This window comes from Rhynchophorus ferrugineus, unplaced genomic scaffold (genome assembly GCF_030347505.1).
Source record: "Rhynchophorus ferrugineus isolate W39M unplaced genomic scaffold, kcgeb_rfMv2 rfM2, whole genome shotgun sequence".
Taxonomy (NCBI): Eukaryota; Metazoa; Arthropoda; class Insecta; order Coleoptera; family Curculionidae; genus Rhynchophorus; species Rhynchophorus ferrugineus.
The window spans coordinates 11402844-11430836 of NW_027472581.1; the positions used below are offsets into that span (position 1 = coordinate 11402844).

Consider the following 27993-nt stretch of genomic DNA (forward strand, 5'->3'; position numbering starts at 1 on the left):
ATATCCAATATTCTTTTATTTGATTGATGTATTGTTCATCTATAAGTTTAGATAAGAAATAAGAAAGAAGCTTAAATAAAGAACAAATATTTCAGTGCTCTTTGGGTATCGTATACTATAAGGTACTTTGAAGAATATGTATTGAGTAACCAAGCAATATTCCTTATCGATTAACTAATCTATCTAAGACTTCAAAATAATGTATGTCTCACAGTGTAATATCACAATTCAATCCAACGTTCTTTGACTCTCTATCGGTTACTATTCACTCATTTGATTATTTATTGTGTCTAATGTTTTTGGTTCGAAGTTTACTTTACTATTATTTCTTAACCCATATTAACTGTATTTAACCAAATAGTGAATATAATGGTTAAACTCTAGTTAGTCGAAAGTCATAACAAGTGCCCTGAAATTGTTCGTAATAGCTGACTAATCTAGGCAATCAACAACTACCGGCAAGAATTGTTTTTATCTAAAAAATATCTCATATCCTGTTATTATTTTCAAAACCTAATTAAACTGTCACAAAAGTCGATATTTAAATATTAATAAATAAATCTATACCATTAATTCGTTGTAATCTATACTGAATATCGTTGAATTAGTTTTGAAAAAATGGCTCTATATAGAGGCCCCTATTTAATATGACATTTTAGATAAGATTTTATGAATAAGCTTTAAAGTTTGTATAGACAGATGATAGGTCTGGGAACACAAGTACTTAAGAACGAAAGATAAGTTCACTCATACTTGGAAATGAAGAAACATACAAAATTAGAACTAACATTTAAAGGCTAACATTTTTTCTTTAATCATATAAAAAATTGTAGTTAAAATCAAAGAACTGTACTGGTTAGTTGGAGGAGATATTACCATCTAGTACAAAAATCAAAGAGATTTATTTATAAGTCTGTTATAAAGCCTATTTGGGCTTATGTGATTGCACTGAAACATCGAACCAACTTGTAATCTAACGACGCCAGAACAAAATTCTTCACTACGTAACCAACGAAGAGCTAGATGATGACCTCGAAATCAAATGTATTTACGAAGTCATCCAAGTTTTCGCCTTAAACAACAAATAAGGTTAATAAATTATAGCAACATAAAAGCAACACACCTACTGGACAGCACACAGGAAATCAGAAGATTGAAGCAAATCAAATCAAGCCATAGGAACTTGTATGCTGTATCAGTATTTAATCTTAATTTCAGGCTGGAGGGACCTAAAATTAAATTTAATTTGACGAATACATACTGATTTATTTTTCCCACACTTGACCTGGTTATATATTATACTAAGCATATTTTATAAATTAATATTATACCATAAATCATCTGAGCTGTGACGCTATGCGCAAATTACTTTAAATGTCATCCATCTGTATCCATTTCCAGCCAAGCACGAAAAAAATGCAATGAATTCAAAATATTATTCTATGACATATCGTAGTAAACTTGGATTAAATGTAAAACAAATGCCGTATCGTTAACATCCAACAACGCCGATAACATACAAAAAATCACAATTTTTAAAGAAATTTAATTTTATATAATGAACGTAGGTTTACACAAGTCAATGCACAGGCGGTGGCAAAAAAAAGAATCAAAATAAAGGCGCTGGAAGATTTATTTACTATAAAACCTGGTTAATTCTTCCCAAAATAGATCGAAAATCCCAGTGACCGTTGCCGACCTTTTCCGATATCAATGCAGTTAATGTTTTTATGATGAAAATCATTAAACGGATAATTTAATGAATGTTGGAGTAGCGCAAACAAATGTTGCGTGTTGCAAGAACTAATTGCTTTAAGTCGTTCGCGATGAGCCTGTTTATTAACTTAACCTTGATCTTTGCGACTCCCAAATATATTTGTCCAAATAATATCTGCAAGATATTGCCGCCGATAGCGTACAAATACTAATTAACAAATAATTTAAGAGATTAAGTTGATTATTCGTACTTTTAATAGTATAACGTTGTGTTTATAAATAAACACAATTTATTTTGATCAGAAAATATTTCCAAGGCGCCGAGAAAAATTATTAATTTTTAAAAGTTAGAAGATCCAGATTAAGGAAACATTTAACAGGCCAATTGAAAAGTCCCCGGCCTACCATAGTAAAACACATTTTTTTGCCAAAATTTGTTTTTTTTATTCAACATAATTCCCTTCAAGGGTGTTACACTGATTATAGCGACCCTCCGACCTTTCGATACCATTTTTGGCCATACCATAGGCCTCAGTTTCGTCGATCACCTCTTCATTCGGTGAACATTTCTTCCCAGCGAGCATTCTTTTGGGATCTGAAAACAGGAAATAGTCGCTGGGGCAGATCTGGAGAATGCGGCGGATGAGGAAGCTATTCGAAGCCCAATTCATGAATTTTTGCCATCGTTTTCACTGACTTGTTACACGGTGCATCGTCTTGATGAAGCAGCCTTTCGTTTTTCTTCAGATGCGGCTGTTTTTCGACGATTTTGTCCTTCAAACGGTCCAATAAAGCTATGTAATAGTCGCTGTTGATGGTCCTTCCTTTTTCAAGGTAGTCAATGAAAATTATTCCATGCGCATCACAAAATACAGACGCCATAACCTTGCCAGCGGACTGTTGAGATGATAGAGCGATTGTGACATAAGCTTGCCAGCTGACTGTTGCGTTTTCCCACGCTTTGGAGCGGGTTCATCGTGTGCAGTCCACTCGGATGACTGTTGATTGGGCTTCGGAGTGAAATGATGGAGGCATATTTCATCCATTGTCACATATCGACGTAAAAACTCGGGTTTATTACGCTTAATTATCTTCAAACACTGCTGCGAATTATAAACTTATAAACTTGTCGTTGTTTTTGGTTAAAAGTAAGAGTGTCTGCTATTTCATTGAGTTTCAATTTACGGTCATTCATAATCATTTTGTGGATTTTTTTAAATGTTAATAGGAAAGTCGAATAAAAAGATTGTTGATAAACATGAAGAGAGAATATTTTAGGTGAAATTATACTGCTCGATGGCTATAATTTAGTTAGAGAGGGCTAAATCTGCCAAATATGCTGGATGTTGTAATAAATTGTGCTTTAATTCACTGATTATGGCAGTGCTGCTCTTAATCTATGAGAGAGGATATGTTATATTGATGAACTAAATGACCAAATATAGCATTAGTTTTTAAAGGGCTATATTTTTAGTAAAACAATATTGTTTTGTAGACCACAATTATTTTATGATTAACTTTGGTGTCTATACCATGGAAGATTTCTGTAAATTGGCGATAGCTTACAATAATATTTAATTATTCAATAATTTAAATTATAGGAAAGTTAAAGGTTAATTATACTGTGATATAGAGTAACGTAGAATGGTAATAAATTGTTCAATATTTGATTTTAATTAATAATAATTGTAACCTCTTTCAAGAGACAGATTGTCAATAAATATACTACAATGGAAAAATTATTCAAAACAAGCGTATACACTGTTATAAATATTAAAATTTAATTTTTGCTCTCAAATCCTGAAATATAAAAGACCATGTATGTACAAATAGCATATTGCGAACTGTTTAGATGTATAACTTAACTATGGTAACTTATTAGGAGAGAGGATTAGGTAAACGGAAAAAATCTAATTAGTAAAGAAACAGTAGATTTTTAAAGAAATAAGATAATGTATGTCAAAGGAATATACAAAAATGCGAAGATACTGACTACAACTAGAATTATAAATTGTTTGAGTAAGTAAGCTATTGTAATCTCTAAATAATTAAGATATAAAGATAGTTACTCGTAGATATTGGATAAATATAATTTTAAATATCCATAAGAACAAAAACAATTTTTTCAGTTTGTTTATTCATCTTTAATACTTATCAAACAATTGATTTTTCTTGTTTCTCGGCTGTATTATCTAAGCAAAGACTAGAGTTCTATTCAGATGTCAGCTTATCACAATATCCCAACGACACGACAGTTTTCTGTCAATCACTATCGATCGCTCGTGCAACAGATTCGAGGTTTTTGGCCGGCCCGACTCCCTCTTGCCCCATTCCCGAGTGACATTAATAGTTTTTATCCTGACTGACGAGGCCGATCACGTACCATAACAGTTTCAGTCAAATATCGGTCGGTAAACATCAAAGGCTATCGTTTGAGTTTAATCCGTACATTGTTCTGCGTGACAAACGGTTCCAAGAGACGATAAAATGTACTCCATTAATTTTACAATGGTTGTTTACGTTGTATTTTTAATAATTTAATAAAAAGAAAGAAATGGGTATCTATTTTTTATTTTTTAAAATGAATAATTAAATATTTTAGATATATTTGACTTAATTCTTAAGTGTACAAATATGACTTCCCCAGCCTTATTTAACCTCCTTATATCAGATCTGTCGAGGAAAGAGCATATTGTCGTCGACGCTTTCTTCACGGGCTCCAGGCTTAAGGATACGATTCAAGGAGGTTTACAGAAGCAGCTCGATCATGCGGTTGAGTGGTTGAGATTCTGGAGGTTGCAAATCAACCCCTTGAAACCCAGGCCATCATTTTCCATAAGATAAGAAATGCTTATTACAAGATGTTAATCCGGTCCGTACTTCTCCACGGATCTAATGTCTATTTACTAGTAGAGTAGAACTACTACGAGTTGGTTACACCCTACCAGCTGAAACGGCTTCAACATTTCCAAAATAAGCTACTCAGGAGAATCATAAACGCTCCATGCCTTGTCAGAAATAATCAAATTCATAGAGAAACTGACACTTCAGAAATTTAGCACTTCAGCACTTTTGCCCCCATACGACAACACCCAGTGATGTGTTGATTCAAGATCGCGAATCAATAGTTAGTTTCACCATCTGTTCTTTCGCCGGGTCCTCATGCCCAATAACGGCTGCCCGGTTGGCGGGTGCCATATTTCCAAATTTAGTAATGCAGTATCAGTATTATGTATTCCACCACCTGGTTTTAGACCAGAACAAAAAAAAAACAAATATGACTTCGTGTTTCTTTGGGTAAATAACTGTCACTGGGCTTGCTTCCTTGGGTGGAAGATCCAATCTGGTTCACAAACACTGATTGTAAGAAATTATTTGATGGTGCAATGTTTGGAGAATACGGCGGGTATCACTGTTAGCGTTTAAGTATTGAGTTGGGATCTGCCAATACTGTGCGTCAAGTGATCGCTAGTAACAATTTCAGATTCTTTCAGGATCTCATAGTCTGATTCCAAACCAACACAAGCACATAATCCTGTGACTGTAATGGAGCAGATTAATCTGTTTTTTTTAATATATTTGTATTTGGGATATTCGTAATATAGCAACTTTTTGTTCTCGACAATTAGATCAACGAAACCGTTCAACCGACCATTTTTCCATGTTTAATAGAATCTTATAAATAGCTTTTCGATATCTAATAGTTCTTTCATTCATTAATGACACTTAGTGTTGGGACTATCTTCTGTAAATGTAATAAAACATGGTGTTGAGTAACATTTTACGCAGTCACTTTCATTCTATTTGGATTAAATCTTTATCAAGTAATGCTTCAATATTTCATGTTGTAAGTAAGAAATGTTGTTATGACGAAGGATAAATAATAAATATTCTCTTAGTTATTACTATAATTTCTTTTTAAATAAAATTTTTACGCTGTCTAGTGATTGAAAATCATCGTCAATAAATACGTTTTAATTTGTATACCAAAATATTGCAATATAAAGGAAATTTACATACTAAAAGAGAGTACGAAAGTACATAGTAAATCTTGAATATCAAAACGGTCCACCAACAAACCACGGTCCTCGGCATTAAGCCCACCGACTGGCGAGTGACTAGTTTGGAGATCATCCCACGAAACATCCGGCCTTACCCAGCCTGGTTACTGACGTGATTGAGATCATTTTCCTTGTAGGACCATACCCCACCATGATTCGAACCCGCGAATATCGTAACAGTATCTGTCGCCTTGATCACAATGCCAACCAAGCCAGCCATAATTAATTTTAAAGGAGTAAACTGTGTTTTAGAAAAAATATTCCAGGTTTAATTGATTTTAAAAATAATTTCTTTTTAATAGGAAATAAATTTTTGCAAGCATACTCAACGCCCAGTTTATACGTTTCATTGAATGAGAAGGAAAGAACTGTGTAAAAAGCATTGGAATTGTTTATTGTTAAAAACCTTTTAATTTTTTTCTATAAGTTGGAAGTACTGTTTTTGCCACCATGATAACTTTCGGTATCTTTGTATTAGGTGTTTTTATTAGTTATATTCTTGTGAGAATTTGCACTAAGATTGAAAGTTTATCATAATTCTGTACTACGGTATTTTAACCAATCTTGATGCTATCAAAGTAGCAGCAATGTGCATAGTCAGTCTATAAATGATATCGACGCGACATACCTCTAAAACCCATAACGAGTGCAATTTAAAGTGTTAGCATCAAGTACTCGGAAAGTACAACGTACCTGCCGATCAGTTAAATGTGCGTAATAGCAATGAAATGCGTAGACTAGAAGCTCTACAATTACATATGATTAATGGACAAATATAAAATATAAAATAGAATGGTTTACACTTACTGAAGTGGTTTTCTACATGTCACAATATTGCCTACCGTGTAGGTTATTGAATTACTCAGAGTAATAAAAAAAGTAAAGGAGATTTTTAATTCTTAATATAGGATATACTGGATTAAGAGCTGCTGTAGAACTAGGGTATGTTTTAAAGGTGATTTTTTTATGTGGTCATAAATGAGGAAACAAACTAGATAGTGTTGATCATTACGGTAATAAATGTAACTAACCAATACAAATTGCATTATTATCAATAACAAACGTTTTATCTGTTATGAATTTAGCTTATTGTTCCACCGAAAAATTCTATTATAGATTTTTATCGTTAACAGGACGATAAAACGTAGGATAATTCTCATAATGCGATAAATACTTGTTATGAATTCCCGGTAATTTTAAATTTATTTAATATCTGACGTACTAAGCCTATTGATATTGGTCTAATTGATGCTATACAGTACTCGTGCCTATTTCTCAGAATATCTGCCTTATTTATATAATGATATGATCATAGCGTTCAGCAGTCTATTGTACTGTCGTTATTTATACTAATAAGCATAAAAATAAATAATACTTAAGTAAATAGTTATTAAAATGTTATATCGAATGGTTGTTTTAAGGGGTCAAGATTAATCAAGATTTTGGTTTGTTTGGAGTAATTCGCTCTTATAGTGGTTTTGAAGATTGATAAAATGAACCAGTTTTGCTTCTTTAAGTTCCACGTACCTCTGGATTGTATGCATTAATCAAAAACTTTATTCCTTCTATCTCCTTAAATATGTTGATGAAACGTAAAATAAATATATTTTAATACCCATAATTTTGATGATAGTTGAACACTTACAAAGAGACATATGTCCTTACTAAAAATATTTTATTATAAGTTGGTTGCATAACAATGGGAGGAGCTTTTGATTTGTATTGCCACTTTAATGATAAAAAGGTACGAATTTTTACAACAGATAATCACTGGTGAAAGATGGATTAATTATAATAATTGCAAGAGTAAACAGTCATGGTATAAAGTCTGAAAATCATAAACTACCATTTGAAAAGTGAAAACTACAGGGATCCAAACCCAATGGTATGTATTTGTCGGACTCAAAACATAAAATGAAATGAAATCATAATTATCCACTATAACTGATTTATCGGAAATGTGCATTGAAGGAAAAAGTAGAAGAACATTCGTAAAACACATCAAAATCATTGTTCAGCACGATAATGCTTATCCACACTACTTATAGACAAGTCCTGTCCCATCCGTTGTATTCTTCACGCATCGCTCCGTTCGACTACCACCAGTTCCGTTCAATGATACATGACCTGTCATGAAAGAAGTTCATGTTTTGACTAAAAACGCTACGAATTTATTCCAACACCTCCATAAAATGTCACAAATACACCGAAACCGACGCAGAATCCTTTTACTTACCAGAACGGTTCTCATTGTCGCGATTATTGAACCGATCGATCACAAACAAATCACAATAAGAAAAAAAACAAATCACAAAAAACCATCGACGTTCAACAGTCGGGCATCGCTCATAGCGTTTCGCGTTGTGAGGTTAGGTTGTCGCGTTCGAAATCTCACGACCCGCGTTGCCCGTTTATAGACCGATAACTAAATTCGAAAAACGCGCTCTCGCTCTTATCGTTAAAAAGCTAATTGTAAGTTGGCGGTGGTGTTGCTGCTGGTCGAATTCGAAAATATCGAGAATGCTTTCGTTTCGGAGAGAGATCTATCGATAAAGCGCCGAATGCTGATAAGTGCCAACTATTGTTATTGTTTTAATCGACACCGTAAACGATTCAATAAAGATAATTTAAGTCAAAATTTAATTAAGTACATGATACAGGGCCAACGTTGTTTTATATAAATTATATAATATGGAAAATATTGTTTTTATTACATTGTCTTCAGTTCGCCATTGGTAGCTTCATAGTCATAATCTCTCCAGAATTTTACTATTGACTGTATCAGTTATTTAGGGAAAAAATAACGGCATCGATTTTCGAGAAACTTTTTTTATGTTACCCAATAATTTATTTGTACGAAATAAAACAGTTTATTTAGCTAATCATAACTTGTAAAATAACTTTACTAAAAATATCAGTTATTTAGAGAAAAAATAACTGCATTCGATTTTCAAGCAACTTTTTTTATGTTACCCAATAATTTATTTGTACGAAATAAAACAGTTTATTTAGCTAATCATAAGGACCAATTATTCTAAATTAATTATTCAATTTCTACTTAACTCTAATTTAGTCTTTCTGCGATTCATACAAAAGAGGTTAAAATAAGTTGTTATTTAATTGGTGAAAGTATATATGTTAGAGTGGTGCTTACAGTAAGTTTAATTTGCAAGTTCAAGGACAGAACGAATTTAATGATTGTGAACTCATTTGGCACTCAATAAATTATTTCGTTTAACAATTGGGATGTCATTTACATTGTTATTCCTTTTTTGATTATATACATGATAGTTACAAGGAGTACTGTTTATATTATTCATGTTCAGAATTCATTTATGATGCTACTTTAATCATTCATAGTTCATTCACTTCAAATACTGGTACTTGTTCGATGATCTCTTGTATTTTACTGGTTTACGTGTAAGTTTGTTATGTTGCCGTTAGTATTCTAGATTCTTGTTACGTAATCTTTTATGATCTTTTAGTAAATGGACCTACAGCTTAAGGTGATTTCAAAACTTCAGCTAATCATTACCCTTGATTGATATTCAACCTGAGTGTCATTTCAGACGACATCTGGCTTGATTAATTTTTGTCAGAGGCAAGGACGAAATGTTTATACGGGATCATAATCATCCTGATATTTATACAAAATATTGTCAATCGATAAATTGGATATATGCTAGCAATAGATTTCAATAGATAGAGCTAATAGATTTTGCATGTGGTTAGCTTATAAAGTAACTTTACTATATTTCTGATGTTTAATGATGGTTTTATTTGTACATGTCAAAAACAGCAGCATGCGAATCAAACCTTTAAAAAACTGAAAACTGATAATTTAACTATTCTTATTCTGAACGAAATCATAGGACTCGGAAAATATACTTAAAACAAAGACTGATTACAGATGATTCACGAGGGGAACACCTTGTAAGTACGTAGACACTAAAATTTTAAAAAAGAAATGTGTTGGCAAACGTTTGATCGAAAAGACTAAAGATTCGGTCATTTTTATAAAACACTTCACAACTAGCTACGATATGATATTCAAACCAAAGCTAATGGTCCCTGAAGATTGCATTTGCTTCATAATTTGTTCAATTGATATTGGTAGATATCGGCAGTATCATATGCCCCACCATATGCACAACAAAACTTAATAGGCTATGGATAATCCGCTTGAGTGTGGATGTGAATGGGTTTCCTGAACTACCCATAACTTCTTGTATTTGGGCTTATCGAAGTACATTCGCTTTTTATCGTTAGTAATATTACGCTATAGAGAACTTTCTTTGAAAATTTTTTTTTACCTGGTAAGCAATGAATATATAGAGAATTGGATCAAAAGCAGACATAATTGTATTGGACATTTTAATGAATATATACAAATAATTCACATGGGAAGCAATAATTTAAACTTTTTCAAAGTTAATAAATACTACAATAAAACAACAATTAATGTAATACAATCTTTTTCAATTGTCCCGTTACTTTTTTGCTCGACAGTATGACAACTGCGAAGGATGTAATCTTATCAGTTGAACTTGGCAGTTTCGTTTTACATCATGACACATTTTTTGAACTACAATTTCTCCAAGTGATAACCGGGAATGACAACGGCAACAGATGTTTTAACCACCATCGGTTAAACGTGTCCCTGACGAAGCTACACGCCACCATTACAAAGGTACGAATATAATAATCTGTTATTGTTTTCGAAGGGAAGCGATGTCGAGTGAGGATATTCAGTGAAAAGTTCATTCAACCGTTAACCGATACTTAATAAATATATAGTTATATTCAAACTGTAACATACCGGATGTTTATTATGTACACGTGATAAGTTATAAACAAAATATAAATTGAATGAAAATAAACTAGTGAAATTGTTACTGTATTAATATCTAATTATTGCTTGCATAACTTTCGGTGTGGTAATTATTTTTAAGGATTAAAAGTATATTTTGAATGTAAATTAAGTATTGCTTATTCTCGGATAATGAAGTATTTAAATCAAGATACAGTGACAGTTCCATTTAATTGTCCACTTAATGTAATTAATTGTTCATATCACCTTGGTTGTAATATAAAAGTTTCACCAGATGTTAACAAATCATAAAACAATATTTTATTTATTATAGGTTTACATACAGTTTTTAAATTGAGTGAATATTAATATAGCATTATAGGAGGTGGTTAAAATACAAGTTTTTTTTACTAATTAAGTTCTATTAGAACCGACTTAGAGGAAATTGTAGAATACATCCGGCTTTACCCAGCCTGCCGTTATTCCTTGTTAGATCTTATTAAAATTAAAAACACCTGTATTTAGTGAAGTATTTGAACCTACGCCTCTTATATCGATAGTCCATTCTGTCTCTACCAATGTGCTAACAGCAGTAGCAAATATAATGCCTATCTTGAGATTAAGGTATAAAATTAATGCTTTAAGATATACTAGCGACCCGCCCCGGCTTCGCACGGGTGCAATGCTGATACTAAATTAAATACACTACAGAAAAAATATGAACGTTGTATATAAAAACATAGCGGCCCGCTCCGACTTTGCACGGGCATAAAATATATATGCCTATGTCACTCAATGAAAACATGATTAAAATCGATCCAGTATTTTTGGTTCATTCATTACTGCCCTTGGCCTGCACGCATTAAATTTGGAGTAAAACAATTCCTCTTCCCCTATACTTACTATGAAGATTTCCTGCTATCTTTGGAATATCTAAATTCATACAATTTTTATTACATTACACATTTTTAAACGCAAATTTTAAATTTGTAATATCTCCGAAAATATTTGTTTAATTTACATGCTGTAAGGAACCATATTGATCTATATTAATTGCACACTGTATTTAAGGTACTTAATTCGACAAGGATTAATGCCGTATTGCTTAAAATAGCTTCGTAAATAAGCCATTTTCTCACGTAAAAAGTAAACAATAAAAATGGTTAATGTGGGTTATCCCTAAAAGATAAACATATACCATCGCGGACTTTTTTGTAGACCCTTTTATGGTGTACAATACTGTAGTACATTAATTTGATCTAACTCGTAGGGTTAGGCAGCGTTTTTGCTAATTGCTAAATAAGCCTAAAAAAATAGGTTAATTTACGACATCACGTTAGAAACCTCTAAAATTAGCAATGTTGCCTTAGTATATTATGCATGTATTATACATATAAACCTTCCTCTTGAATCACTCTATCTATTGAAAAAAACCGCATCAAAATCCGTTGCGTATTTTTAAAGATTTAAGCGCACATAGGGATATAGGGACAGAAAAGGCGACTTTGTTTTATACTATGTAGTGATGTCTGTTTCTGTTTATTTGAGTTAACGTTGTAAATATTAACTCAATTTCTTTTATCAAGCTTTAATAGCGTTACCTATTATATTTTGAGATTAAGTAGCCACAATATAATTACTAGCTACTGTTAAAAATTGTGAAATATTAATTTGAAGTAGTAATTGACTTGATATTTTATGCATGATATAAGGATTGAATATATGAGAGAAAAATACAATCGACAGTGAAACTTAATTTAAAAATATAAAAGGATAAAGGAATGAAAGATAACAATTATTATCATTTAAAAAAAAACGTTGATAAGAAACATGCTATAACATAGATATATAAATATGACATGAGAGGTAGGAAATTTAAGAAATATTTTGCTTGGCTTCAGGTTTTAATTGTCGTCTTTATAGTTTGAGACACACAGATACAAAGTTGTGTAGTTTTGTAAATTTCATTACCACGAGTAAGATTTGAGCTTACTACAATGATCCTGAATCAAAATAAGAAGCTATGAAGTACAATGAATTCAACATATTAGGATACAAAAGCAATGTTGTTCACTAAGTGGTAAAACAATGAATGCAAAAAAGCTGGTGCAAAAAACCATAGTTAAAATTAGTCCATTAAGAAACGAATTGCTTCAACGTTCAACATATTCGCCCGATTTAGTTCATTCTGATTTGCACTCCTCAAATGAAGTGGTAATATACCGCAGTGACGGGATTGACAAATACAAATACAATGACACGTGGTTATCTTCAGATATGTGTATTGGGGTTACAAACCAATTACATTGAAAAGTAACTACTAATGTTTACAACCATACATTTATTATTTCATTTCGGCGAATTGAACAACCTAGCATGTTGGGAAAACATTTCAACTAGGTTATGTAAATAAGCTTTAAAATCACTTTTCTGGCAAGACATAAAAATAGTTTTATGTGTAATTTCAAGATATTTTATTTAAGATTAAGTTTGAATATACATAACCCAAATAATAACTGACAATAAAAAAAATTGTTTTGATCGATGATCTGCTGCCTTATTAGCCTTTCATCAATAACAACTTAATATAAACCTAATGACACCGAACAGGATACACTGATTTAAATATCAGTTGATATTTCGACAAATATCGGTATAATGTCATTTATCAACGTAAATTTAACGTAAAAAAAATTACGCCCGAATATATTTACACTACAAAGAGTTGAATAAAGCAAGGCGAATATCATTATTAAAATCAGCCGCTCCAAAAAATAATGTATTCTTCATTCTTTGCCGATCAGAAAATGGTGTGGGCCGAAGTTATAGCCGTTGACCTTGAAATGATGTTTTGTAATTTTTTTTTTGTTTAACGTCCACTATCAGTTCGGCTCGACGGTTATTTCATAAAATATTACTAAAAAAATATCAATTATTTAGAGAGAAAATAACCGCATTTCGATTTTCCAGGAATTTTTTTATGTTACCCAATAATTTATTTGTAAGAAATAAAACAGTTTTTTTAGCTAATCATAAGGACCAATTGTTCTAAATTAATTGTTCAATTTCTAATTAACTCTAATTTAGTATTCCTGCGATTCATAAGAAAAGGTTAAAATAATTTGTTATTTAATTGGTGAAAGTATATATGTTAGAGTGGTGCTTACAGTAAGTTTAATTTGCAAGTTCAAGGACAGAACGAATTTAATGATTCTGAACTCATTTGGCACACAATAAATCATTTCATTTGACAATTGGGATGTCACTTATATTGTTATTCTTTTTTGATTACATACATGATGGTTACAAGGAGTGCTGTTTATATTATTCATGTTCAGAATTCATTTATGATGCTACTTTAATGATTCATAGCTCATTCACTTAAAATACTTGTTCGATTACCTCTTGTATTTTACTGGTTTACGTGTAAGACTGTTATGTTGCCGTTAGTATTCTAGTTTTTTGTTACGTAATCCTTTATGATCTTTTAGTAAATGGGTCTACAGCTGAAGGTAGGTTCAAATTCCACAGCACTACCAGCTAATCATTACCTTTGATTGACAGTCAACCTGGAGGTCATTGCAGAAAACATCTGGCTTGATTAATTTTTGTCAGAGGCAAGGACGAAATGTTTACACGAGATCAGATTAATCTAGAGCAAGATAAAAGAAAAGAAAACAAGAAGCAATGAAATTTCACTAGCTTCATTTTCAAATGTGACAAGATAATATTGAAAGAACAAGAATTCTTTGTCATCGATCAAATTTAAGATTATACCAAAGGGTGAGAGACATTTAAGCCTTCTCTCATCTAATATCTCCTATATTAAGCAACTATAACAAAGCAACTTTGGTTTATTATTGCAATGAGTATATATCGATAAATACATTATATTTATTATCCTATTTATTCTTTTTTCTATAATTATTTTAGAATAAAATGTTTGTATCAAATGTTCTTCATATATATATATATATATATATATATATATATATATATATATATATATATATATATATATATATATATATGAAATATCAAGATTATATTCATCAGCTAAATGTTGTTGATAACAGTGAAATGTGTAGAATAGAAACAGTTGCTATCATTCTAATGTAATTATGATTGATGAACAGATATAAACTTTAGGGTAAGATTTAGAAATAGAAACAGAATAATAAAGATTTATTGCAGTGGGCCGATTGTTGAACTATTAAGGATAATAACAAATAAATTAAAAAAATGTTTCCTTCAATAGATTCAGCAACAAAGAAAAACTTTTTCCCTTGTTTTAACCTATTCTGTATCATTTGTCATAGCGTCAGACCAATTGAATCTAACAAGTGTTTTTTTTGTCTTTATTTTGTAGTATATCATTTATCATACTATGATTTTAATTTAGAGTATTTTTTTCGGTTTTTAATACATTATAAAAGACGGATTACCTGTGTTTAATTAACGAGATTGTTTATCAAGGTATTCTGTTACATAATACATCGTCAATTATCAACCGTAGATTTATTATATCCGCGCTGATCCCAGCCTGTAATCATTTAAATAATAAACGATGTGATACAATTTGACAGATCATTAAAGTTTTTTGTGATGCACGTATATAAAAATCGGCAGGTGTCTTTTTTATTAATAACAGTTCCCGGCGCTCTTGATTTTACTCTTACATCCGGCGAGTGATGTCATACGGTACTTTCTAAACTCCGATTTTACTATTACGGCCTAGAATCGTACGTTTTTTGTATAATCGACCCGATCGTTATCGAATCGGTTAATTTGTAATCCTGTCAATAACAGTTCAACGATTTTATTTCGTTGCTCACAACGATGGAGACTGCTGTGGGTGGTACCAATTACGTTCGGTGGAATTTTCAAGCAAAACATAGAGAAACTAGCAATTACTAACGTAATCTTATGTTTAGGGTTTCAAGAATTGCCTGAAACATGCACACGGAAATTCTCAATTATAAACTAAAATATTGAGTTGTCAATGACACAGGCTTCCAACAAAAAAGCTGTTTGAGTATTTTCAATTGATTTTTATATATTTTAGTTTGCTGAAAACGAAAATAATTCAGGACGTCTGGAGTTGGTTTACTGCACCAATATTGAAGGTTTAATGGCTTTAAGATCCAATACGATACATCACATAGGCGTTTTTTCATAGATTCATTCAAAAGAAGCTTTAAAGCACTTCTGTTTCACAACAACGGTTTATATGTTTCCTTTCCTGTAGGTTATCTGTACATTTCAAAGAAACCTACAAGAACTTGCAATTGGTTCTTCGCAAATTAAGATATGAAGACCATGGTTGGCAGGTACGCGGTGATTTTAAGATTTTGTGCAAGTTTCTCCGACAAACAGTTGAGTTCACCAAATTCTCTTGCTTTATGTGTCTATGGGACGGCAAATAACGAACAAATCATAGGACCAAAAATACTTGGCTGCCGAGGGAATTTAAATGTTAGTGAAAATAACGTTCTACTTGAAACATTAGTACCTTCACATAAAGTTCTTTAATTCCCCGATGGACAATACATATATAAGTTGGGAGTGATGAAGTAATTTGTAAAATCACTTCCCAAAGATGGAGATTGCTTCAAATACATGGTTTCACAAGTTTTCAGGCTAGAGCGCAAATGTGAAGAAAGGTGTTTACGTTGGACAAAACATTACATGGTTTATAACTGACTCACAATTCATCACGATCATGATGGATCCTCAAAAAGGAGGGTGAATGGCCTTCAAGGAGGTTATAGTTCCTTCCACCTAGACTATTTTCCAGAAAATTTAGGAGATGTGAGTGAAGATCAAGGTGAACGATTTCACCAGGATACCTTATTATTTGAAATGCTATTTATTATCGTATTAGGTTTGTGAATTACTATGTCGTAAGATTTGGATTATTTCGATACAGAAATTGAGAACAATAATATTTTTACTCTGCTTAGAAGATGTCAAATTATTAGTCAGCAATGTACTATTTGTGGGAAGTTTTAACTTTAGTTGTATGATTAAAAGTAAAGAGGCACTGAAAGTCAATGAGTGTTGTAGGAAATCTAGGATTTTTTTTATATAGTGATTTTGATAAAGTTGGCAGGTTGCATCTTGATCACAGAAAAAATGAAACTGGAAACTTAAATTCATTGGGGAATTTCTATCGATAGTTATTTCTGTTATGCTATGTGATTTTTCTCCTTTTTTCCTTTTTTATGAGCTTTCGCTCCAATGTTAGAGTTAGCGTTGATGTTTACTAGTCGAAGACTACAATTTGGCAACTCTGAAGTTTTGTAGAGAATGGTATAATTCCGTGAAAAATAAAATTGTGCATATAAAACCAAAAATACGTTTGCATTCTTCATACAAGAATTATTAGTTATATGCCAAAAAATATGATAAATAAAATACACATTTTCAGACTAAAATTCCCAAGAAGTATCGTAGATACACTCAGATACTGTAAGAATGATTACTCACACCGAGACCTTCTGGCACTCTCACTCTCAAGGAGAGACTTGACTCTCATGTTAATACCGAAGTATTGTAACTACTGAGTAACACTAGATCATGATACAGAAATAAAATAAACAAACCATCTGATCTTACAGTGCAGTATAGTTAACAGAAAAAGAGCAGTGTTAATTAATACAAAAACATTATTACTGATAATTGCAGATATATGGTACCATATACCCAATTTTAAGTTAATTTAAAAACAAATTGTAACACTAGTAAAAATGTAATAACACATTATATAAAAAATATCTTTCAATTAAAAATTTTTGATACATATTAACTAAGTATTTGGAGGAAATGGTTGTTATGTCAGCAGAAATACGGTAAAGTAACTGAGCGTTACTTATTCTTCATTTCTATTTCATACCCAGAAACGTAGAGAATTTAAATGCTCCATATGTAGTAATTAAATATATTTTACAATTAATTAAGACACAATTAAAACCGTAATGTTGTTTATTACACAGAGGTCAATACTATGCTTGAATTCAATTATTGTAAAGTAATAATCTAATAGAGACAGAGGCATATGTCGATTCACGTGCTGGTTGAGTCGGATAATTCGGAAATAATTGGACAAAAAATAAACGATCCCATTCCAGACCGTTTTACGCTTTTTCATTATAAACCATCAATTGAAAAATTGCCATTATTTCTGTCGAATCGCTACGCTCACCTTGATACTAATTACGTTAATTCTACATGTAAACACAGTTACGAACTTTTAAACCGAAGACTCAAGGACGTGAGCCTCGGCGTGTTCGCGTTAAACAGACGACGAACGGGTCGGACCCGTCGCCTGCTCTTCGATATACACTAGCAAACAAAAATTAGTAACGTAAGTTAATTTTCTATCTAAAATCTATGAAATTGCTTTATATATCAAATTTATGGTTGGGATTAGATTTTGAAATATTATTTGGTATACATTTTCATTGTTATGCAACTCTCTATACTGTAAAACAATCTCTTATTCGATAGTGAAAAAGTATTTGTATATATTGGCATGACTAAATGTGTCCTTTGCATTTTGGTGAAGTTGCTGTTCATGTCTCCTTGCATATATAGTATATTTTTAAAACTGAGGAAAAATAAAATAAAAGCAATTTTAAAAATAAAACTGAGTATAACTAAAATAAATAGATACAGATCTAAGGTATTCGATAGCTGAAACTAAGATCAGAAGGCCTTTTATCAATTACCAGAAAATAATTAGAAAGCTTAAAGTTCATATTATGAAGAATTGTGGTTGATAACTTTAATCTAGTTAGTTAAAATAATCTTACGTTGGGCAGTATATATATCATAACTGTCGAAGTGTCGAAACCCAATACGTTAGTATTCATGTTTTTTTCAGCTAAACATTCATTTATAACAAATTTTAAGAGCAGAAGAGGATATACCTTGCTATCATTGATTAATTATCAATATTTTTTATGCAGTTATTATTTATTGTATCGGCTTTTTGAATAATAATGAATAATTTATATCGTATAATTTAAGAATAATACAGTAGTATTATATAACAAACAAGAAATTAATATCAAGAAGACATAGATATATTAGTATTATTACTATTTATTATTTACAATTATTTAATTAAATACAAATTCGAAAAATCCTTTTTGGATAATTACGTTTTTTTACCACTTTGTAGTTCATTTATAATTATGCCACATTCTGAAGGAGTCGGTAATGGGAATCAATAATATTGCAATAATAGGAAAACTATGTATGGTCTAAGAGTGCTTCAGATAGAAGATAATTTCTACAAAATACCCCTTAATGGAGTTTTAATCCAGCATAACATGAAGCTATTAATGCTGAATATGAATTTTAAATATCATGATACCAATCAGAAATATAAGGATAGGAGGATCGATGGTATAAGAAGAGTTGAAAGATTGACTATTGGCCCAAAGAACTAGTAAACACATACTTGTAGGATATACAGTTTGTTGAAAAAAATGAACCTAAAGAATACATTCACTACACACAGGAAAGAATAATATTTGACAAAGGACAGTGTTGGAAACTATTCTTAAAAAATTATGAACTTTAAAAGCCAACTTAAGGAATGTTATTTTGTTATACTAGACGATTTCATTATTACTACACTTCTTACTGCTAACTTAACTTTTATCTCTTCATATTCACAGTACAAACATTCAAAACTTACACCTAAACATACCACAGACATCAGGCCATCCTTTTAAATCAAGCAAGATAGAAATATTGTAATTCTACACCTAACCTCGTGAATAATAATAATATAAGGGTATTTTATTTCCAAAGATGCCATACAGACAAGATTTTATTTTATTGAAGGAAAAAAAAAGAACAAATGTTTCTATAAACTTTAACAATTAATTAAACAAATATCGAAAACATGAAACATTATCAAACACATCTATATTTATTTTCTCTGAGTATTTAAACCTATCGCGAATTTTTTCCAATTTAACTAAAAATGAATTATTTATAGATAACGACAGCAAAGATATGCCACCATTGTACAAATTATCTAGACTTAATGTTTACTATCAATTACGTGATAAACAACTGAGTTATAACTGGATCCGTTCTAAAAGGATAAAACCGACCCGTTCAAATACAAGATAATGAAACGTAAATTCTAAACATTGAACGCGTTTAGTCATGAGGGATTAGCTGAAGTGGAAATACTTCCGATATATCACTTTGATTTCAATACAATATGTATGTAGCTGTGCTGGGATAATAATATATGAGTATGAATACAATGAGATACGGGTGTCCTTCACAAGTTTTAGTTAATATTTAAAGATTAAAATTACATTATTTGCGGATACAGGGGCGCTCCATTGTATTATGTTTATTACGTTTATTGCAGGAAATAATTCATAGCGTTTCTGAATAAGATAAGTTAATTCATTCATTCAAAATTCACAATCCTAGCCATTTGTTATACAGGGATTATTTGAGGGCAAGACAATCGATTTTTATTAGTTTTCATCTTCTGAGTCTATGGAGAGGTTCAAGCAACTTTATTATCAGTTAACCGCATGTTCCATAGAGTAAACACCATTATCATTTCAAAACATCGTAAATGATGTATGATGATGGTAAGATTTGTCAAAATGCCGATACCAATGTTTATATGTTTCTATCCGTACAGCCAGTAGAACTTGATAAGTACCATAATTTAAGATAAGGAAAATAAATTTATAATCGGATTCGAACATGTTTATGCATGCTTAGGCGCAAAATTAAAATTAAAATCCAATGAAATTTCAGTTATGTACGATGAGATGAGTTAAACCCTTAATGTGTTTGTCAACACCTGAATTATTTGAGTATAGGAAAATTGATTCCTATTTGTCACCGCTCAAGCATCTTCATTATCTGTTAACAACATGTTCCATAGGATTCATTAAATAACTAAAGTAGGTTCAGTTGGTGTATCAGAAGACCGTTCAGTGATTTGGAGTTCGCTAAGGTTTACAATATCGAATTGCGCTGACTATTGTTGACGATATCTGTCAGTATAGATGCTGAAGGTACTAACACCATTCAATTTTGAGAGGTAGAATTCACAGTAACTACAAAAACTGACCTTCAACACAAGATAAAGGTTTGACCTCTACCATCGTAGATATTCATTGAGAAACCATGATCTGTTAACAACATGTTCCATAGGATTCATTAAATAACTAAAGTAGGTTCAGTTGGTGTATCAGAAGACCGTTCAGTGATTTGGAGTTCGCTAAGGTTTAAATTATCAAATTGCACTGACTATTGTTGACGATATCCGTCAGTATAGATGCTGAGGGCACTAACACCATTCAATTTTGAGAGGTAGAATACACAGTAGCTACAAAAACTGACCTTCAACACAAGATAAAGGTTTGACCTCTACCATCGTAGATATTCATTGAGAAACCATGATCTACACCAAACTAATACTTGACCAATAATGATGATGATGTAATTTACCAGGAAGCTGATATCGATTCGGAGGATGATTAAGAGCTAACCAGAATTCTCCCAGCATCAAGAAACCATCTCGAAATGCGAATACAGAATAGTTGTAAAAACAAAACAATAAAAAACCCGATTGACCGAGCGTTATGATTCATAACAATTAGTATTTCCAAAAGCGATCGTGAATTTCGTATGATTCACGTTTCGAATTTGTAACTTACAGAATAATTATATCCGGTTGCATCTGAACAAGTATCTTAGTATTGTCGCGATAACATCAGTAAAGGAGACACATTTATATTAGATGGTGATCCTCAATGAAACAATGTGCTGTTTGGGTTTTCGAATTATGTATTAAATTATAATACATTACCATTTTTTTGTCGCCCATAAGTTACGGCAATTAACAATTTTGGTCCAGGTTTCAAGAGAAAATATATTTAATTGTAATTCTGATTATAATAATTTGTTAAGAAAATGTATCTATATTTATTATCAACTTTTGTTTGATAATATAACGATATAAATCGTACTTCAGTAGCACAACGATATATCCAATCGCATAGAGGTTTCATGCTATTTAAACGAATCTCCTAAAAATACTTTTATAGTGTTGTTAATCATATTGTTGATATGCATTTCCTTAAGTCATAAGACAACTGAATTAAAAATTAGATAACACAGGAAACTCGCGATAAGTAAAACGGAATTTAAAATGAACCTGAACTTATATGCACTTATACCAACACTCCAATTCTTAGATACCGTGATTGTGAATTTCTATTTCGTTTGATCAAAATTGTTGAAACAACTAAAATAAATATTATTGATCTCAGATTATATAAGAGTTCATTTCAACCTTTAAACAGAAACAAACTTGAAAGAATGGACATGCGTCAGACGCTTTCTGACAATTGTTTGATCGAAACTTCGTATACTCGGTATTGTTTATAAGATTTAAAAAGAAAAGGATCATTGACATTGACTGATTGTTCTTAATTACATTTTACATTAAATATGTTTAGATCAATCTTAATTTATACGATTAATTTATTACTATTGTTCTGTTATACTTGCATCAATATGCAAGCAGGTCTAGCATGGAATATCAGTATATATTACCCAAATTAAAATTAGACTACTTAAGCTAAAGTTAAGATTAAACAATTATACATTTTACATTGTCAATTTTACATTTTACATTGTCAATTTTATATACACAAATTTTCATTTTCATACAATTTTAATGTTTAACCAAATTCAAACAAGTCTCCTAGTGTTTTCTTTTAGATTAGATACTAACTAAGCAAATATAAAATCCGATGCACCTAAATCCGACTAATAGGGTTACTGTGGAATGATATGTAACAGATCAATTGAAAAGTCCCCGGCCTACTACAGTAAAACACATTTTTTTGGCAAAATCCTTTAAACAGAAACAAACTTGAAAGAATGGACATGCGTTAGACGCTTTCTGACAATTGTTTGATCGAAACTTATGTATATATATACTCGGTATTGTTTATAATATTTAAAAAGAAAAGGATCATTGACATTGACTGATTGTTCTTAATTACATTTTACATTAAATATGTTTAGATCAATCTTAATTTATATGATCAATTTATTACTATTGTTCTGTTGTACTTGCATCAATATGCAAGCAGGTCTAGCATGGAATATCAGTATATATTACCCAAATTAAAATTAGACTACTTAAGCTAAAGTTAAGATTAAACAATTATACATTTTACATTGTCAATTTTACATACACAAATTTTCATTTTCATACAATTTTAATGTTTAACCAAATTCAAACAAGTCTCCTAGTGTTTTCTTTTAGATTAGATACTAATTAAGCAAGTATAAAATCCGATGCATCTAAATCAGACTAATAGGGTTGTTGTGGAATGATATGTAACAGATCAATTGAAAAGTTCCCGGCCTACTAGAGTAAAGCAAATTTTTTTGGCAAAATCAGTTTTTTTATTCAACATAATTCACTTCGAGTGTGATATACTGATAATAGCGACCCTCCAACTTTTCGATACCATTTTTGTAGTACGATTTGTCCTTTGCTTCAAAATAGGCCTCAGTTTCGTCGATCACCTCTTCATTCGACGAAAATTTCTTCCCAGCGAGCATTCTGTTTGAGATCTGAGAACAGGAAATAGTCGCTGAGGGCCAGATCTGAAGAACACGGTGGATGCGGATTCAATTCGAATCCCAATTCATGGATTCTTGACACGGTGCATTGTCTTGGTGAAACAGCACTTTCTCCAGCACCATCTTTTTCTTCAAATGCATCCGTTTTTCGGCGATGTTGCCCTTCAAACGGCCCGATAACGCTATGTAATAGTCGCTGTTGATGGTCCTTCCTTTTGCAAGGTAGTCAATGAAAATTATTCCATGCGCATCCCAAAATACAGACGCCATAACCTTGCCGACTGTTGCGTTTTCCCATGCTTTAGAGCGGGTTCATCGTGTTCAACAAATAATTATTTAATACCAAAAACCTTTCCTGTAAAATAAAATTTACTATTGTTTACAAAAGATTATATATATATATATATATATATATATATATATATAATTATAACAAGCAACAAGATTAATGAACACATTTTAATAATACCGTATAATAATTTATAGGAAATTAGTAACAAACATATTCATGTTTAATTTCGAAGGTACGACGGTTGCCTTTTATATTTTGGGATCCTGCCATTTCGCTATTCAACAACAATGCATCGATGAACTTTATTTAACTTCTGATAATAGAGCATCAACAAGGACCCTCTATCTAATGATAATTTGCTGACGTCAATTCTGACCGCAGTTCCGTGAATGGACGACTTTTGTGAAAATACTGCAAACTACGTGCTTTTTATGTATGTATAAGGTTTTTTGGTACCTGAGGAAGCGGCGGTTATGTTCAAAATATATGTCTATGCCACCTCAATGGGCGTGGAAAAAGTAACCCAAAAATAACGCTTCAGAAACTTTTGTAATAGCAATTGTTTCAAAATCCAACCCACGTAATCTAGTAGTTCGATGGTCCAAGATTATGGTATTAATATGAAATGGTACTTTTTATTAATACACGTAGTATTATAGATAAAAACAGAGTTATAAAACATTATATCCCCAAAAATATGTGATCTAGGAATAGATGAAGCTTAGATGGGTTTTACTAAAGGATTCGAATATGTTAGCTTTTGGATTAGATAACGTAAAATTACTACTAAACAACTTAGTATTTACGAGCAAAAATGATTCAGTTCGTTTGCGTGTCATTAAAATTGTTTCTTGTAGAAAAAAATCTTTATTATTATCTCTAGGGTACTTGAAATTCATATAATTAATTTTTATAGAAAATATAGATTTGTTAAATATTTTTTAGAACATATTTCGGGATTTTATTATTTAGCACCAATACATAAACGAAATTTACTTGAGTGTGACCGCAGTTCTTTGAAGGACCTTAGAATGATGCAGTTTCACTAATTTTAATGAATCTCTTCATTGGTTCAAACTCATTTTGTATTTTCTCCATAACAATAGCCTTAAAGCGTTTTATGAATTTGGGACACCCTATAGTATAAAACAAGTATGAAACAAGTATACATTTTCCTGCAATTATTATATTTTAATCTCGTATTAATAAACAACAGTTGCATCTAGTTATTTTTAACATTAAGATAAACAATCGTTGCCGAAATATTTATCAACAATAAACCGAAAACAACAAACAATCTGCTGTTTTCGTTGATTTAACTAAAAACTCTAAATAAAAGTGTTGGCTTTAACTGACGGATCTTTGTCGTAAGGTTCGCGGTGTACTTGTTATAATCTGAAAACTTAAACTGTTTATTCCGCTGAAATGTCTTACTAAGTGGCTGCCGACCAACATGTTAATACCAATTAAAATTTTACTACTTGCTTTGTGCCGCCACGAATGTGCTAACGTCTAATTATAAATTATTCCTGTTTAACTACTTCTGGAAAATCTTCGAATCCATTGATAACGTGATTTAAACTATACCGTAAATATCAATAGTTTGATATTTAGTATGGTGTTTAATTTTTAAGGACTTTTTCAACACATTATTGACAATGTGTGATGAATGTCAGTAATATTTCTTTTAAATATAAATCGTATTTAGCAAAAAGTTCCCAAATATTAACATTCCTATATGTTGAACACCATTTATTTTTAAGTACCACATCTGTTATATGTACAGAACATAAAATTTAGTAGTTTAGTGAATATTAGTTACTAAATTAAACTTTTTTATTATTAAAATTATAAACGTTGTAGTTACTGTTTCGTATTGAAATAAAAACTCATGTTCCTTAAAATCAGTAGCTTTCACAAAATATTAGTTGGTAATATAAACAATATAACCAACGTCAATAAACTTTAAATATGTGAATTGAGTAAGCAGAGAAGCACATTTTTTAACACCAAGAAAGTTTCATTCGTCAGTTTAATTAATTAACTCATCCATCATGTATTTCTTCGTTTCATCCATCAGTTTAGCATAAAAGGAAATAGGTAAAATTTAAATCTATTAAAACCAAACTATTATCATTATTATAACTATGAATATATATAACTAAAGAATATCGATAATAATAATAATAATAACAATATTTTTTATTCTTACGTGTTATATATTGTAGAATTTTTAAGTGGAACCGTTTTGAATTCACTGATGACATGAAACTGTCAATAAAAATTACAAAAATACTGATATATATTAATCGACAAATTTCATATCTGATAATATCTGATTTCATTTTGAAATACTGCTTCATTCTAACAAGTCTATTTTATATTATTGTGTACATTGATTTTTATGCTAATTAAAAGAAAACCATATTAAATTATATCGAAGTGCTTGTTATATAGTATTTTAAAGAATAATTGTCTGTACTTGAATAGAGTTCTGCAGGGTAGCGTCTTCGAAGCCCACTACCGATAACTCAACAGCAAATAAAATAGTACATGGAACATTGCCAACGACACAATCACTATAGAGAAACTACAAATAACATTAAAGATGCACAAATGACTATGTACTAGAACATACAGTTTAATAGTTTGAAATTAATAATGTTAATGCCAGTTTTATCCAAACTTATTAGCCAATAATAAAGTTTATTTGAACTTATAGGGTGTAAATATGGCGTTGCACTCCAACCAAGCCTTCAAACGATTAATTATAAATATTTATCGCTATGAAACTAGGCAAGAACTGCAGAAGACCTCAAAATAAAATGAATCCCTAAAATTATCCAGTGTTTCATCACAGTAATGTGGAAGCAATTTCATTACTGGACAATGCGCAAAAAATTAAAGATTGAACCGAATCAAGCTAAGCGAACTCATATCGTAATTTTAACATTAGCTTAAGTTAGTTTAATTTAATTTGAATTTGAAAAATACACAGTGATTATATATCGATCCAATTGAAAATGAAAAATAAGATTGTACAAAAGATATGTAATAAAAGATGTCTCGCAATAAGTAAAATTCTCAAATTTGTAGTAAGAATGCTCCACAAGAATGTCCCCAGACACCATGAAATCCTCAAAAAACATATAATATGAAGCATCATCAGCTTTTAGTTCATCATCTTGTTCCACATATATAGTTGTAGCGAACCACTTAAATAAAAAAAAACATATATTTATATTTAACTTATATTACTGACAATTAACAACTTTTAACCTTTATCTAATATCATTATTGAACCGATTCATTCATATTGATCTAAATATATTTTATATCTCCTACAACTTTTATAAAAACATGGTTATTATTTTGCATGGTTGTACCTTCATAATCAGTTTGCCTTTTTGTTATGAATAGTAGAAATATTAAGTTTTATTAGTAGTATTAATTAGTAGAAGTATAAGGCCATATCATCATCTCTCATATCAAAAAAATATTTGAGCTATATTTGTTTGCCATGGCAACTTTTAAAAGCTATATAATATGCAACAATGAAATAAAAACCTTTATTAATTTGTATTGACCCAAGTATTCACCATACTTTTTAAAAATTTTATAAAAATGTAAGAATTAAGAGAGTTGTTGAAGAAACCATTATGTCTTTTTGTCGTACGTAGGTAGTATTGAAGTGGTAGAATTATTTGGTCCCTCAAAGCTATTTATGGTGGATAATCGAGAGATATTACCTCAAAATATAAAGGTTATAACATTTAAATAACATTAAAATTGAAACAAAGATCTTTATTAATTTGTACAGACTAAAAAATTCCTTACGTCTCCTAAGGATGCCATAAAAACGTAGGAATAAAGAGGATTGTTGAAGAAACCTTTTCGTCTTTTTGTCGTAAATGGTAGAAATGCTTGTATCGAAGTATTAGAATGATTTGGTTCCTCACAGATAGTTGTAACAAGTCCCCGGCCTACCATAGTAAAACATTTTTTTTTTGGCAAAATTAGTATTTTTTATTCAATATAATTCCCTTCAAGGGTGATACACTGATTATAGCGATCAAAAGTGAGCTCGCGCGGCACTCACATTGCACAGAGCTTTCTCATACCCAAATATTCGTGAATGATACAATGTACACGTTCAGTGGATATCTTTAGAGTGTGTGCTGTTTCATTCAGTTTCAATTTACGGCCATTCAAAATCATATTGTGGATTTTTTAAATGTTTTTGTCGGTAACAACCTCTTTTGGGCGTCCACTGCGTTCATCGTCTCCGGTCCTCATTTCACCACGTTTAAACTTAGCATACCAATCCTTGATGGTTGATTTTCCTGGGGCAGTGTCCGAAAACTCATCATCAAGCCAAGTTTTTGCATTAATTGTATTTTTTCCCTTCAAAAAACAATATTTTATCAACACGCGAAATTCCTTTTTATCCATTTTTT

General features: G+C 31.0%; 1 protein-coding gene across 12 annotated transcripts in view; it reads right to left on the reverse strand.

Annotated features, from left to right (window-relative positions):
* Positions 1 to 27993, reverse strand: part of Sarm (Sterile alpha and Armadillo motif) — a 340621-nt gene that overhangs the window by 59935 nt on the left and 252693 nt on the right. The window contains exon 1 of one of the 12 annotated variants that reach the window (XM_076397195.1): positions 8014 to 8130. The exons of the other annotated variants lie outside the window; for them this stretch is intronic. Coding sequence (XP_076253310.1) covers positions 8014 to 8028 — 15 coding nt within the window. The 5' untranslated portion in view covers positions 8029 to 8130. Of the gene's footprint in view, positions 1 to 8013; positions 8131 to 27993 lie in introns of those variants that run through there. 12 annotated transcript variants of the gene reach the window in all.